At 36.9% G+C, this 14,828-nt stretch overlaps 1 protein-coding gene across 6 annotated transcripts in view; it reads left to right on the top strand.

Moving 5' to 3' along the window:
• SMARCAD1 (SNF2 related chromatin remodeling ATPase with DExD box 1) overlaps positions 1-14,828 on the top strand; it is a 90,617-nt gene that overhangs the window by 71,263 nt on the left and 4,526 nt on the right. For all 6 annotated transcript variants that reach the window (XM_070392686.1, XM_070392677.1, XM_070392660.1 and 3 more), the window contains 7 exons: positions 1,186-1,281; positions 1,379-1,496; positions 1,722-1,843; positions 3,814-4,002; positions 5,125-5,243; positions 6,120-6,302; positions 11,472-11,581. In XM_070392686.1, the coding sequence (XP_070248787.1) occupies positions 1,186-1,281; positions 1,379-1,496; positions 1,722-1,843; positions 3,814-4,002; positions 5,125-5,243; positions 6,120-6,302; positions 11,472-11,581 (937 nt within the window). The remainder of the gene's footprint in view (positions 1-1,185; positions 1,282-1,378; positions 1,497-1,721; positions 1,844-3,813; positions 4,003-5,124; positions 5,244-6,119; positions 6,303-11,471; positions 11,582-14,828) is intronic.

Raw genomic sequence — 14,828 nt, 5'->3', positions numbered from 1 at the left:
TTGTGTTTTACCTGGGTCATTCTTCTATTTTGTCTTTTTTGTTGTTTTCATGTTGAAATTTAAGTAGTCGATATTCCTATCTTTGGATGAGTTGAGAAATCAGCCAAAACACAATGAGAAATGAATTGGTGACTTCTGTAATCTGTGTCTAAAAGTTTTGGTTTTTAACATGCTAATTTTCTGAAGAATAACAATTTTAAATTGGTGGAAGTCTCTGATATATAATATTTGGGAAAAGTTTTGATCGTTGCTTTTTCTTTATTAAAATTGGTCAGGAAAATTAGCATTTTTTTTTAATAGGTGAACTGTAGAACTAGGGAAAGGTTGAAAATTCCTATCCTGGGACATAGTTTTGAAATAAAAGTTCATAAATACAAAAGTAACAGTTTCTAAAAGTTACAATAAAGAAATCCGTTTAGATGAAAATCTTGTTAATTTTCTCCTGATTTTTTAGAAAAAACACAATATAGTCTTCAAAAACTCCTAAATTCTTCCATATAGCAATGTTAATATAGATTCTTGATTCTCCTGTTATACATATTTTGCAAGCATTTTCTGTGATAGTCTTCTGCTGCAATTAACTGCCTTTTTAACTCTCACTAATGAATTTTTTCTCACTTGATGATACCTTCACATTTTAGAATAAAATTCCACTTTTTTAATTCTCCAAAATTAACCAGTTTTGACTAATAACTATGCCCATTTTTTAGAGCACATTATTCACATCACCTGTACTAGTTTTCTTTTAGGGCCATTTTCCACAAATAAATACAAGTTTTTTACCTCTCTCTCATACCCTTCATCTCACCTTTTCCCACCCCCTTTCGCTCGCTCTCTCTCTCTCTCTCTCTCTCTCTCTCTCTCTCTCTCTCTCACACACACACACACACACTTTTTCATTACGTTCTCTAGTTCTCTAGGTAATCAGTAACAACTCATAAGCTAATGACTTCTGAAAACTAACCTAGTATAGTTCAGCAGCATACACAATTTACATGTCATGAAATCTCAAAATACATATGGAGCTTTAAGTAGATTATAGCCCAGAATACAAATGTGAAGTTCCATCTAGAATAAATGGAGTTTCTATGCAAAACAACTCAAATTTTCATGTTGTGTAATATTGTTATTGTTATCATTTAAATGAATATAATTTCTAAAAGCATATGTTCTTATTTTATTTAGAAATCAGCTGATGAGCAAAGTATATATGAAAAGGAGAGAATAGCACACGCAAAACAAATTATAAAACCATTTATTCTCAGAAGAGTAAAAGATGAGGTAACTCTTATCTGCATATTTTTTATTATGATTGTTTTTTAAATGTCTGTGTTCATCTTTATCTGATTGTTTTACTTAAACTGGTTTCCTCACTCAGGTTCTCAAGCAGCTGCCCCCCAAGAAGGACCAGATTGAGTTGTGTCCCATGTCGGAGAAACAGGAGCAACTCTACCTGGGTCTTTTCAGCAAATTGAAAAAGTCTATCAATAACTTGGGTATAATCTGATTTTCACAATTTTACGTGAAAAATGATCTTGTACTGGGGCAGCATTTTGTTTAGTCATATTATAGTGGGCTCCACTCATTTTTTTAAGTTAGTTTTAATATGAAGAAGTAATTTTAGCTCTTTGTTTGCATTGAGATATATTTCAACAAACAGCTGTCAGCTTGTTTTTGTTTGTTTTTTGTATTTTTTAAAAATCTGTCTCTTTGGATCACAGAAAAAAACACAGAAATGTGCAATGTCATGATGCAGTTGAGAAAAATGGCCAATCATCCTCTATTACATCGCCAATATTACACAGCTGAAAAGCTCAAGGAAATGTCCCAGCTGATGCTGAAGGTAAAGGTCCCATCTTACGCTAACACTAAGCTTTCTTACCACTGTTAAACACGAGGGTCAATTGTTAGGCTAAAAATGAGACCATTGACCCTAATAAGCATATTAACTTAACCACATTTAGGAAAAACAAATATGTTTTTAGACAAAGTTCAAGATAATTTGAGAGACATAAGAGCCAAGAAGGACTGACCAGGAATCAGCCAACTACCTCTGGAGGGACAAATATGGTAGTCTGTTTTTATAAATAAAGTTTTATTCTAACAGCCACAGCCAGCCTTTTGTTTTGGCATTGTCTGTGACTGCTTTCTCAATAAAAGGGCAGAGTTGAATGTTGACCAAACAGATCATTTAGCCTACAGAGTCTGAAATATTTACTGTCTGGCCCTTTGTAGAAAAAGTTTGCCAATTCTTGATCTAGACTTCATAATATACTTTTTTTTTTTTCCAAAAGATTTCTCAGAGTTTATGGCCTGGGTAGTGAGTCATTTTTCTCTATTTTTTTCATTTTATCCCTTGTTTTAGCCATTACTCTTTATTTTTACCTCATTCTTTAGCACCTACCCATATTTCTTCTGTTAAAAGAAGCCATTTGCTTTTTTTTTTTTTTTTTGATATATTTTTTATTGATTTCAGAGAAGGAGAGGGAGAGAGAGATAGAAACATCAACAATGAGAGAGAATCAGTGATTGGCTGCCTCCTGAACGCCCCACAGGGCATCGAGCCTGCAACCTGGGTATAGGCCCTGACTGGGAATCGATCTCTGATCTCCTGGTATCAAACCCTGACCTCCTGGTTCATAGGTCGATACTCAACCTCTAAGCCATGCAGGCTGGGCAGCAGCTATTTGTTTTGATTTTTTTTTTTTCTTACTATTATTTTAAATTTACTTTGGGAAATTTCAAACATGTAAAAGTAGAGAGAATTGTATAATGAAATCCTCTGCCCATATAATCTTCACACATTTTCTGCGATTATTATCTGGAATGACACTACTCTTTGTTTATTTTTTATCTATTTAAGTGTAGTTGCTATACAATGTTATATTAATTTGAGATGTACAGTATAGGGATTCAACATTTTTATACCTTACAATGTGATCACTCACTAATACTGTTCATCATCTGCTACCACAAACTTACCACATCATTACTGACTATATTCCCCTTCTTTTTTTTTTCACCCGTCTCCCTTTCCCTACCCCTCAGGCAACCGTCCATTTGGTCAGTTTTTATGAATCTGTTCTTGTTTGTTATGTGTTTTCTCTTGTATTTTTTTTCCATTCTACATATAAGTAATACCATATGTTATTTATCTTTGTCTGATTTATTTCACTTAGCATAATACCCTGTTGTTGCAAGTGGCAAGATTTCATACTTTTTTATTTCTCTGTAATGTTCATTGTACTTATATATCACATCTTCTTTATCCATCTATCTGTGGACACTTAGGTTGCTTCCATATCTTAGCTGTTGTAAATGATAATGCACTCAACATGGGAATGCATATATCTTTTCAAATTAGTGTTTTTGTTTTCTTCGGATAAGTGCCAAAAGTGGAATTACTGAGTTGTATGATAGATCTATTTTTAGTTTTTGATACTTCTCCATATTGTTGTTCATAGTGTTATTGTGATCATTTAAACGAATGGTTATTTAAACCACTATGCAGTCCCACCAACAGTGCACAAGGGTAACACTACTCTTGTTTCATCTAGTCCCTTCCCCAAGATTATTTTGAAATAAATTCTAGATCTTATTTCATCTATAAATATTTCATTATGCTAATTCTAAAATAGTAAGAACTTTCCCCCTTTATTGTACCTAAAAAATATTAGTTTTCTTTCTTACATATGTTGTCCTAAAATTTCTATGATTTAGATATTTTATCAGATGTGAACAATTTATTAGATTGTATTGATCATATAAATTATCTTAATTTTGAAGTATGTGTATTGTTTGTTTTGCTTTGAGGAACCTACACATTGTGAAGCTAACCCTGACCTGATCTTTGAAGATATGGAAGTTATGACAGACTTTGAGTTACATGTTCTTTGTAAACAGTATCGGCACATTAATAACTTCCAGTTAGACATGGACTTGATTTTAGATTCTGGAAAATTCCGAGTTTTGGCACGCATTTTGTCGGAACTAAAAGAGAAGGTATTAAAGAAGAATGCTACTTCTTTTGTGTTTTCCCACTTAGTTAAACTTCTTAAGACAATTCGGGCATGATTTGACTTTCTTAAAGTTTTAGCCGTTGTCTGTTCTGCATTCTTTTAGGAACTAGTGTTTTGAGCATTTGGGGAAGATACAGTAGTTCCCCCCTTATCTGCCCTTTTGCTTTCTGTGGTTTTAGTCACCAAAATCCAAACATGATCCAAAAATATTAAATGGAAAATCCCAGAAATAAACAATTCGTAAGTTTTAAACTGCACACTGGTCTAAGTTTTGTGATGAGATCTTGTGCTGTCTCACCTGGACATGAAGCAGTATATGCCAGCAGATTTACACTGTGTACATTAGCGCATTAGTCACTCGGTAGTTCTCTCAGTTATCAGATCTGTAGTCGGTTATCAGATGGGCTGTGTAACGCAATGCTTGTATTCAAGTAACCCTTATTTTATTTATTAATGGCCCAAAGTACAAGAGTAGTGATGCTAGTATTTTGGATGTGCCGAAGACAAGCTGTAAAGTGCTTCCTTTAAGTGAAAAAGTATGTATGTAGAGGGAAAAAAATCCAGTATATGTAGGGTTTGGTACTATCCGTGGTTTCAGGCATCTACCATGGATCTCGAAATGTATTTCCCGCAGATAAGGGATTTCCACTGTATATGGGAGTATATTTTCCTGATTACTATTCCTCTGTCGAACCTCTGAAAGAAAAATAGAAGTTATTAGAACCTATCTATATTGGTGTTTTTTTAAAAAAGAATCTTATCATTATTTCATAGGTAACACTCTATCTCTATGATTGCTTCAAAATTAATATTTTGAAGATACTATGTTAAAGGTTAAGTAACACTGCAGTTTATATGGGAAACAGCTTACATTAGTAAGAACACAACCCAAACAGTACTTTGTAGCTATTCCCATTTACTGACCTTACAAATCAAAACTGAAAATTGAATTTAGTTCTTAGGTTTAGAAATTAATTTATATACAATCCAAAATAAGAATTTTACCTTAGTTATGATTACTTTATTTTTATTAAAGAAGCAGTTGAACATTAGATATTTATAATTTTTCTTCCCATGTATTTAATACATATATGTATTTTCACAGGGTGATAGAGTTGTATTATTTAGCCAATTTACCATGATGCTGGATATTTTAGAGGCTCTTTTAAAACATCATCAGCATAGGTACCTCAGATTAGATGGAAAGACTCAGATTTCTGAAAGGTTGGTATACTTTACTTTAGTTTCAAAAATTTCTATCCACCTTACCCTCAAATTCGATTAAATGTTTGCATTTTAAATGTCTACAGCACTTGATAGAATTGTATTGCTTTGAGTCTTATGTGTGGTTACTTCTAGTCATTACCTGAAGATGAGGAACTTCTTTTTTTTTAATTTTTTTGGTCTGAATTGCATTAAGCATATTTTGAAACAGTTCTATAATTGTATACTTAGTAGTGTGTTTCTCTTTAAAAATCATTCAGAGTCTAAAGCACCTTATCTATAAACCGAGATTGTTTTAAAACTTGGCCTTTCATATTTTAAGAGAAATTGAGTAAGTTATGTTTTAATTCCCAAAGGTTAAAAATGTTTATCTTGAAAAAAGGAATGTTTTTTCTAGAGTGTTTAACTGCATTATATCTTGATTTATTTTTTATCAGCCAGAGTGAATTTTTTCCCCCTGCACTACAGTGAGGGAAGTCATGATAAAGAGATTACACCAATACCACTTGATCTTGAGATTCAGTTCATACTTATATTGTATACTAGTAGCAGTTGACAGACTTTGGAGAAGGTTAAAGATCGAAAAGCCATATAGAATTTAGAGAAGCCAGAACCATTAAACAAAGGACAAAATAGTCCTTCAGGAATTAATCAATTCTGAATAATTGAATTAAGTAAGAATTAGTAGAGATAAATGGTATAGAAAAGAAGTTGATGAATTGGGAAGCTCTTTCAATAATATAGCTGCAGGTAACATAGCTATAATACAAAAAGCATACATTTTTATCTTCAAGTTTATTTTTCATGTGATGTGATTGTTTTCATTTTAATTATATACCTTTTAGTGAGATGTAACCTAATATATTTATCCTACAGGATTCATTTAATTGATGAGTATAATACCGATATGGATATCTTTGTATTTCTGCTGTCAACGAAAGCTGGTGGCTTAGGAATAAACCTGACTTCAGCAAATGTTGTTATACTTCACGATATTGACTGTAACCCTTACAATGATAAACAAGCAGAAGATAGATGCCATAGGGTAGGCCAGACTAAGTAAGTGTTTTCAGTTGAAATTTATTTATTTTTAAATCTTTATTGTTCAGATTATTACAGTTGTTCCTCTTTTTTCCCCCCATAGCTCCCCTCCACCCAGTTCTCACCCCACCTCTGCCCTTACCCTCCCCACTTTCCTCATCCATAGGTGTACGATTTTTGTCCAGACTCTTCCCACACCCCGCACACCCCTTTCCCCCCCAAGAATTGTCAGTTCACTCCCTTTCTATGCCCCTGATTCTATTATATTCACCAGTTTACTCTGTTCATCAGATTTTTTATTCACTTGATTTTTAGATTCACTTGTTGATAGATATGTATTTGTTCATAATTTTTATCTTTTTTTTTTTAATTAAATCTTTATTGTTCAGATTATTACATTTGTTCCTCTTTTTTCCCCCCATAACTCCCCTCCTTCCAGCTCCCACCCCACCCTCCACCCTCACTCCCCACCCACTGTGTTCATCCATAGGTGCATGATTTTTGTCCAGTCACTTCCCGCATCTCCCACACCCCTTTTCCCCCCAAGAATAGTCAGTCCATTCCCTTTCTATGTCCCTGATTCTATTATAATCACCAGTTCATTCTGTACATCAGGTTATTTATTCACTTGATTCTTAGATTCATTTGTTGATAGATGCATGTTTGTTGTTCATAATTTGTATCTTTACCTTTTTCTTCTTCTTCCTCTTCTTAAAGGATACCTTTCAGCATTTCATATAATACTGGTTTGGTGGTGATGAACTCCTTTAGCTTTTCCTTATCTGTGAAGCTCTTTATCTGACCTTCAATTCTGAATGATAGCTTTGCTGGATAAAGTAATCTTGGTTGTAGGTTCTTGGTATTCAGCACTTTGAATATTTCTTGCCATTCCCTTCTGGCCTGCAAAGTTTCTGTTGAGAAATCAGCTGACAGTCGTATGGGTATTCCCTTGTAGGTAATTGAGCCTCTTTCTCTTGCTGCTTTTAAGATTTTCTCTTTGTCTTTTGCTCTTGGCATTTTAATGATGATGTGTCTTGGTGTGGTCCTCTTTGGATTCCTTTTGTTTGGGGTTCTCTGCGCTTCTTGGACCTGTAAGTCCATTTCTTTCACCAGATGGGGGAAGTTTTCTGCCATTATTTCTTGAAATAGGTTTTCAATATCTTGCTGTCTCTCATCTTCTGGCACTCCAATAATTCTGATATTAGACCGCTTAAAGCTGTCCCAGAGGCTCCTTACACTATCTTCACACTTTCGGATTCTTTTTTCATTTTGCTTTTCCAATTGGGTGTTTTTTGTCGAATCTTTGGTTTGATTCTTGTGCTCCTCTGGTCTGCTATTGGGTATAATATTCTTTATTTCAGTCCGTGTATGCTTACTTTCTAATTTCTTTATCGTAGCATCGAGGGTCTCATTAGTTTTCGTGAGGCTCTGCACAAATTTATGGCAAGCCCTCAAAATTGCGATTCTTAGCTCCATATCCTCCATTTCTGTCATGTTTTTTTGTCTCCGCATCTTTTATGCTTTCTTGGTGCACCCCCTTGTGGTCTCTGTGCGCAGTCTTGTTCTAGCCAAGCCTTAATTGTTGTAGTTAACACTAGAGGGGTTTGACCACCAGGCCGACTGGCTATAGGAATCAGCTGTATGGAAAACGTCTGCCTTCTGGGGAGGCGCTAATCCAGCCTTTGCCTGAGGCGATCGGCAAATGGCTGTGCGCAGGGTTTGGGCGGGGCAGGATCAACAGGGCGGGCGGAGGGAGCAGTTATGGCCACGCTCAGTCCCGTTCCCAGAGGCTCTGCTTCTCAGAACCCCGGCAGCCGCTGCAAACCTCGGAGAGAAAGCTGCCCTCAGGTTCCAACTGATGCCGGATAATCCCGCTTCTCCCGTTTGAGTCTGGGTCCCTAGAGACTCGCCCGGATCTGGAGCCCAGAGTCTGAGACTCACTCCCGACCGAAAACGATAACCACGCCCTCAGCCACCAGCCCGCTTTGCGCGCGCACCTCGGTACCTTTGTATTTTCCACACTGCGCTGCCTCTGAGCCTCGATTTGCTGTTCTCTTTCCTTCTAGTTGTAGAGTCTCTCTTCAGCCAGCCTTCCTGTGGTTCTGGGTGATGTCCGTTCTGTCTTTTAGTTGTATTTTTGAAATGGTTGTTTGCGGCAGCGGTCTCCGGTGTTTACCTACGCCGCCATCTTGGTCTCCCTGTTCCCAATCCATAATTTTTATCTTTACCTTTTTCTTCTTCTTCCTCTTTTTAAAGAATACCTTTTAGCATTTCATATAATACTGTTTTGGTGGTGATGAACTCCTTTAGCTTTTTCTTATCAGTGAAGCTCTTTATCTGACCTTCAGTTCTGAATGATAGCTTTGCTGGGTAAAGTACTCTTGGTTGTAGGTTCTTGCTATTCATCACTTTGAATATTTCTTGCCACTCCCTTCTGGCCTGCATAGTTTCTGTTGAGAAATCAGCTGACAGTCGTATGGGTACTCCCGTGTAGGTAACTGACTTTTTTTCTCTTGATGCTTTTAAGATTCTCTCTTTGTCTTTTGCCCTTGGCATTTTAATTATGATGTGTCTTGGTGTGGTCCTCTTTGGATTCCTTTTGTTTGGGGTTCTATGCGCTTCCTGGACTTGTAAGTCTATTTCTTTCACCAGGTAGGGGAAGTTTTCTGTCATTATTTCTTCAAAGAGGTTTTCAATATCTTGCTCTCTCTCTTCTTTTGATACCCCTATAATTCGGATGTTGGTTCACTTGAAGTTGTCTCAGAGGCTCCTTACACTATCTTGATATTTTGGGATTCTTTTTTCTTTTTGCTTTTCTGGTTGGTTGTTTTTTGCTTCTTAGTATTTCAAATCTTTGACTTGATTCTTGGGATCCTGTAGTCTGCTGTTGGATCTCCGTATATTATTCTTTATTTCAGTCAGTGTATGCTTAATTTCTAGTTGGTCCTTTTTCATATCCTCGAGGGTCTCACTAAATTTATCGGCGGTTTCTAGAAAATTCTTGGAAAACCTTATAACCGTGGTTTTGAACTCTATATCTAGTAGTTTGCTTTCCTCCATTTCTGTCATTTGTGATCTGTTTCTTTGTCTCCGAATTTTGGCTACTTCCCTGTGTTGATAGAGTGGCTTTGTGTGGTAGGTGTCCTATAGGGCCCAGTGGCTCAGCCTCCCCAATTACCTGAGGTGGACACTCTTGGTGCACCCCTTTGTGGGCTGTGTGCACAGTCTTGTTGTAGTTAAGCCTTGATTGTTGTTGGTATCAGTGGGAGGAATTGACCTCCAGGCCAATTGGCTGTGAGAATCAGCTGTGTCTACAGTGGGAGAACTTCTGTGCTGAAGAGACCCTTCTGGGGCAAGACTTGCTTCAGTGGGGCTTTGGTGCTCACTGAGTCTGCCCCCTGAGTGTGTCCTTTATGGATCTGAGGAGTTGTAATCTGGATGGTCCCAATGTGACCACTGGGTACATGGGCTCTTGGATCTCTAAGGAGGTGCTAATTTAGCCTCTGCCTGAGGCTACCCAGCAGGAGCTAAGGAGAGATCTGCAGATTCCTCTTCTTTGTTTGGGGTTTGGAGGTGCCCAGATGAGGCCCAGCTGTGAAGCAATGCAAGCTGCTATGGGGCCTTGGGCCTTCTTTTGGAAGTTCTGGGTCTCTCTGACCCAGCTGCAGTTTGTTAGGTAATTTTAGATCTCAAAGGGCCAGCCTATTCATATGCAAAGACCTCTGCTAGCAGCTTGGGTGGGGCGGGGTCTAGGGAATCAACAGGGTGGAGCAAACAGCTATGGCTGATCCTCAGCCCTGTCCTAAGAGGCCCCCGGGTCTCAGTGTCCCATCTCAGTGTCCTGCGGTAATCACTGCAAGCACCTCTGAGAGAAAGCTGCCCTCAAGTTCTGCCTGATGCCAGACAGTCCAGTTTCTCCCCATATGAGTCCTGGGTCCCCAGAGACTCGCCCGGAACTGGAGTTCAGGTCTGTCCGGAGCTTGTGACTCCCTCCCGATTGAAAAAGACACCGGCGTCCTCCGTTGCCACCCCTTTCCACATGCGCCTCCGTACCTCTGCACTTTACTTCCACACCTCCTCTGAGTCTCAGTGTGCTTTTCTCTTTCCTTCTAGTTGTAGAATTTCCACTCAGCCAGCCTTCCTATGGTTCTGGATGATGTCTGTCTTGTCTTTTAGTTGTAATTTTGAAGTGGTTGTGCTAGGCAGCAATTTCAGGTGTTTACCTATGCTGCCATCTTCGTTTCTCTGAAATTTATTTTTTAATCAAATGCAAGTTTATTGTGTATGGACTATGACAATATAGTCTGTCAGCTGTCCTGACTTATTTTTTATATTTTTTATCAAAGCATTGCTGCTGATGTATTTTATACCAGCAGTGTTGAATATGAACTTCACTGTGTAACCTATTCAATTTCTAGTTTTTAAAACAAAATAACTTTCCACCCCAACCCAAATAGTTCTGTAGCTAATGAAAAGGTAGTATTATCAATGGTCCAGTGCCTTTGAAATGATTAATAATTAAAAATACTTGCTTGTTAGACCATTTAAGAGCCAGTTAGACTTGATAATATACATACTTTTGCTACCCAATTACTCTTTAGGAAATAGATTCTTTGAGTTCTAGATATTTTAGGTGATGGTTAATTTTGACATTGGTCACAGAACCATATAGAGGTGAAAAAATACCTACACTTCAACTCTACTTTCACATGTAAACAGGAGACAATGTTTTCTTTGTGGAGTATTTGACAGTATTTCCAAGACATTGATATATTCATTTATAAACCAAATAGGCATCAGTACCTATTGTGGGACTCAAACTTCCCATGTAATCTTTGTACAATTTCTTTTTGTACTGAATTATTTCTTAGGACCTAATAATTAAAGCATGTTCCTTTTTAAAATGGTATTACTATGTGAACCCAGAACTGTGTTGTAAACCCAATACTTTTTAAAGTACAAATATCTTTCTTGTTTCTCTTGGATTAGTAGGAAAGGATGTTTAAAAGTGACATGCTCAGAAAATGTCAATTTCAAGTAGTTTGAATAAAGAAATTCAAATTTATGTATATATTTGTTGTATAATTTTTAATATATTCTTATAGAACTCTAAGATGATTTATATAGTTCATATGTATCTAAACATTTTATATTTAGTAACCAGTGGACATCTCTTTTATTTTTTAGAGAAGTACTAGTTATAAAATTAATAAGCCAAGGGACGATTGAAGAATCTATGTTAAAAATTAACCAACAGAAATTGAAACTCGAGCAAGATATGACCACAGTAGATGAAGGTAAGTTGTTTATAAGCAGAAACTTCAGCTATTTATTCATATGGAAATGTAACAAATTAGCAATACCAAAGGGTAACTAAGATCGTCTGGGTTCTTAACTGGCATACAGTTTAGGGATGGCATAGGAGAAAAGAAACATACTCATTTCAAAATTACAACAATAACTAAGATAATTTTGCCAGAATTGATGTAAATAAACACTTTGATTTTGGAAAATTCTGTCTATTCCATCCCTTATCTCTGACACCAAAACATTCCAGAAATAAATTAAAATTGGATCTATAATTTTATCTATAATATCATGATTTACTTACTGCATAATAGTTATGGGTCAAAAGATTTAAAATTGATGATATAATACTAGCTTATTTACCTTAATATTTGACTAGCAAATATTTATTGCACTGAGTATAATCAAATGCATTTTTTCAAAAATTTAATAATTTCAGATGAAAGTAATTGGCTTTAGGAAAAAAACCCTCAAATTCCACCTTTATGAAAAGAATAATTTTTAGTTTTGTAAGTTTAAAAATTTAAAAACATATACATGAAAAGATACACATATATGAAAAGATACAAAATTCAAAATATATAAAAGGCAAACAAAAGCCTCCCACCCCCATCACTCACTTCCCTCTCTCTTCCTCTCTGAAATCAATTAAAAAATAATAATAAAAAACAAAAACTGCTACAGAAAGTCAGGCCACATCTTAACAAAATCAATTACCTGGTGAGATTCGATGGGGTGTGCTCAAGTGCTAATCATTCACCAAACATTGTGAGCAGTGACTCTTGGAATTAAATTTGTAGAATATAGTTGTAGATATGTAATATTTATGATGGTGAAATTACTAGTGTTTTTTTTTTCCCTAACATATGGTCTATTTGCTAAAATTTGTTTAAAATAACAATGAATCAATAACCAAAAAAACCCCCTGTTAATCTATATATATATAAAGGCTGAAGCGACCGTTATGACCGGTCACTATGACGTGCATTGACCACCAGGGGGCAGACACTCAACACAGGAGCTGCCCCTTGGTGGTGAGTGCACGCCCACAGCCAACCTCCCGCAACCGGCCAACCTCCCGCGGTCCCTACCTCCAGCTGGCCGGCCCCAAATGCCCCAATTGGGACTGGGCGAAAGGGCCCCAATCGGTCCCAGTCGCTGGCCAGGCCGAGAGACCCCACCCATGCACGAACTCGTGCATCAGGCCTCTAATTTAATTATAAGCAAATCTTTGTTAGCAGCATTTTAAAATTAACAGATGTTGATTTTCACATATGACTTACGGATCAGAAATTTTGTCTGTTAATTCCAAGGCTTGTTAAATCAAGGTCTGCAAAATCAAGGGTTTACTATAACATTTACAACGTTTGCTTCGACCTTTTTTATTTTTTTAAATCAAACAACTGTGTAATCACCACCTAACTTAAAAAAAGAAAAAAAGTATGTTGCCAGCACTCCAGAAGTACCTCCTTTGCCCTTCCTTTATCATAGTTCCTTTTTTTTTCTCAGAGGTAATTGCCATTCTGACTTTTGTGGTAATTACTTCGTTGCTTTTCCTTGTGTAGTTTTATTGCCTGGGAATGTATCCTGAATAACATAGTATTGCCTGTTTTTGTGGGGGTCTTTTGTTTTGTTAATATTGCCTGCTTTTGAATGTTATAAAAACAGATTCATACAGTATATATTATTTTGTCTTCATCTTGTTACACCCACCATTATGCTTGTGAGATTCATGTTGCTTTACTAATAGCTTCATGTAGCTGTAATTTGTTCATTATTGTTGCCATATAATGTTCCATTTTCCATTGCTGTTCGACAATTTTCTTGCTGTAGAGATACCACAATTCTTTGAACTATTATAATGTTGATGGACACTTTGTTGTTCCAGCTTTTTGTTCTTATGAACAATATTGCTAACAACATTGTTATAATGTCTCTGGATATAGCTGAGCAAGATTTCTCTGGCATACTAATAAATACCAACAAGTGGAATTGTTAGATCTGAAGTCCATCTTCAACTCGACTAAATAATCAGAAACTACTTTCCAAAGTGGCATACCGGTTAACATTCTCACCACCCCGTTAGAAAATTCCCTTTAGTCTACCATCACTGTCAGAACTTCTAATATTTGCCATGCTCTTGGGTGTAGTGCACTTAAGACCAATCAATGAAAAACAGTCACTGTGATTTTAATGCATTTCCTGATTAGCAATGAGCTTGAGCACCTCCTATATTTATTGAAGTGAATTTCTCCACTTTAAAAGCAACAATTCAGTAGTTTTACCTACTTTTCTGTTGGGAAGACTTTCTTTTGCTTTAGTTCTTACATATCCTGGACACTACCATTTGTCAGTCATCTGCATCCATGACACCTCCTCCTACTCTGCAGTTTGTTTTTCTTTCTTTATAATGTATTTTAAAGGTCAGGTTGGGTTGGGGTTTTGTTTTATTTCCCCATTTTAATGTAGTCAAATCTGTCAGACTTTCTGGATCACGTATCACTATCTGTAGGTCATGAAGATAATCTAGGTTACTTCCAAAAAGTCCAAGTTTTGCTTTTCGAGCTCAGGTCTTTGATCCACCTGAAATTGTGGGGCGGGGGTGGGGGGGAGTCTTTTTTTTCCTTAGTACAGGTCACACATTGTTCCCTCAGCTTTGGGTACCTCCCTGGTCATGACTCCCATGGTTCTCATTCAGGGCTGTTTCACAACATGCTATCCGTCCTCCATCAAGCAGAGGAGCTCCGTATTTTGCTGATACAGGCATGTTTTTGCTGACAACAGTACCTCCTGATCTTGAGCGTTTTGCATTAAGGTTTTCATCATTTCATGTGAGAATGCCCTTTCGAGCTTATTTGGCCATTACAGTCCAGTGTCCCGCCTTTGAAGACACCAGTGCTTACCTCCTCCAGGACAGACATTCAACCTTTTCTTTCCATGAACCATTTTAATGTCAGTTATAAACATGACATTTTATTCTGAATAGTTTAGCATATTCCTTTAAGTTGCCAAAATGACCATTATTACATCCAAGAAAATTAATTTTCAAATATTATATCCATATCTGGATTTTTCCCCAGTTTCCTCCTTAATGTACTTTATAGTGGGGGGTTATCCCTCAGCCCAGCCTGCACCCTCTCTAATCTGGGACCCCTCGGGATCAGACCTAAACCGGCAGTCAGACATCCCTCTCACAATCCAGCACTGCTGGCTCCTAACCGCTTGCCTGCCTGCCTG

Source organism: Myotis yumanensis, unplaced genomic scaffold (assembly GCF_028538775.1).
Source record: "Myotis yumanensis isolate MYYU_CA2020_CCGP unplaced genomic scaffold, mMyoYum1.0.hap1 SCAF_1, whole genome shotgun sequence".
NCBI classification, from domain to species: domain Eukaryota; kingdom Metazoa; phylum Chordata; class Mammalia; order Chiroptera; family Vespertilionidae; genus Myotis; species Myotis yumanensis.
Note: the sequence above shows the minus strand (reverse complement) of the source record. Positions and strands in the feature narration are given on the sequence as shown.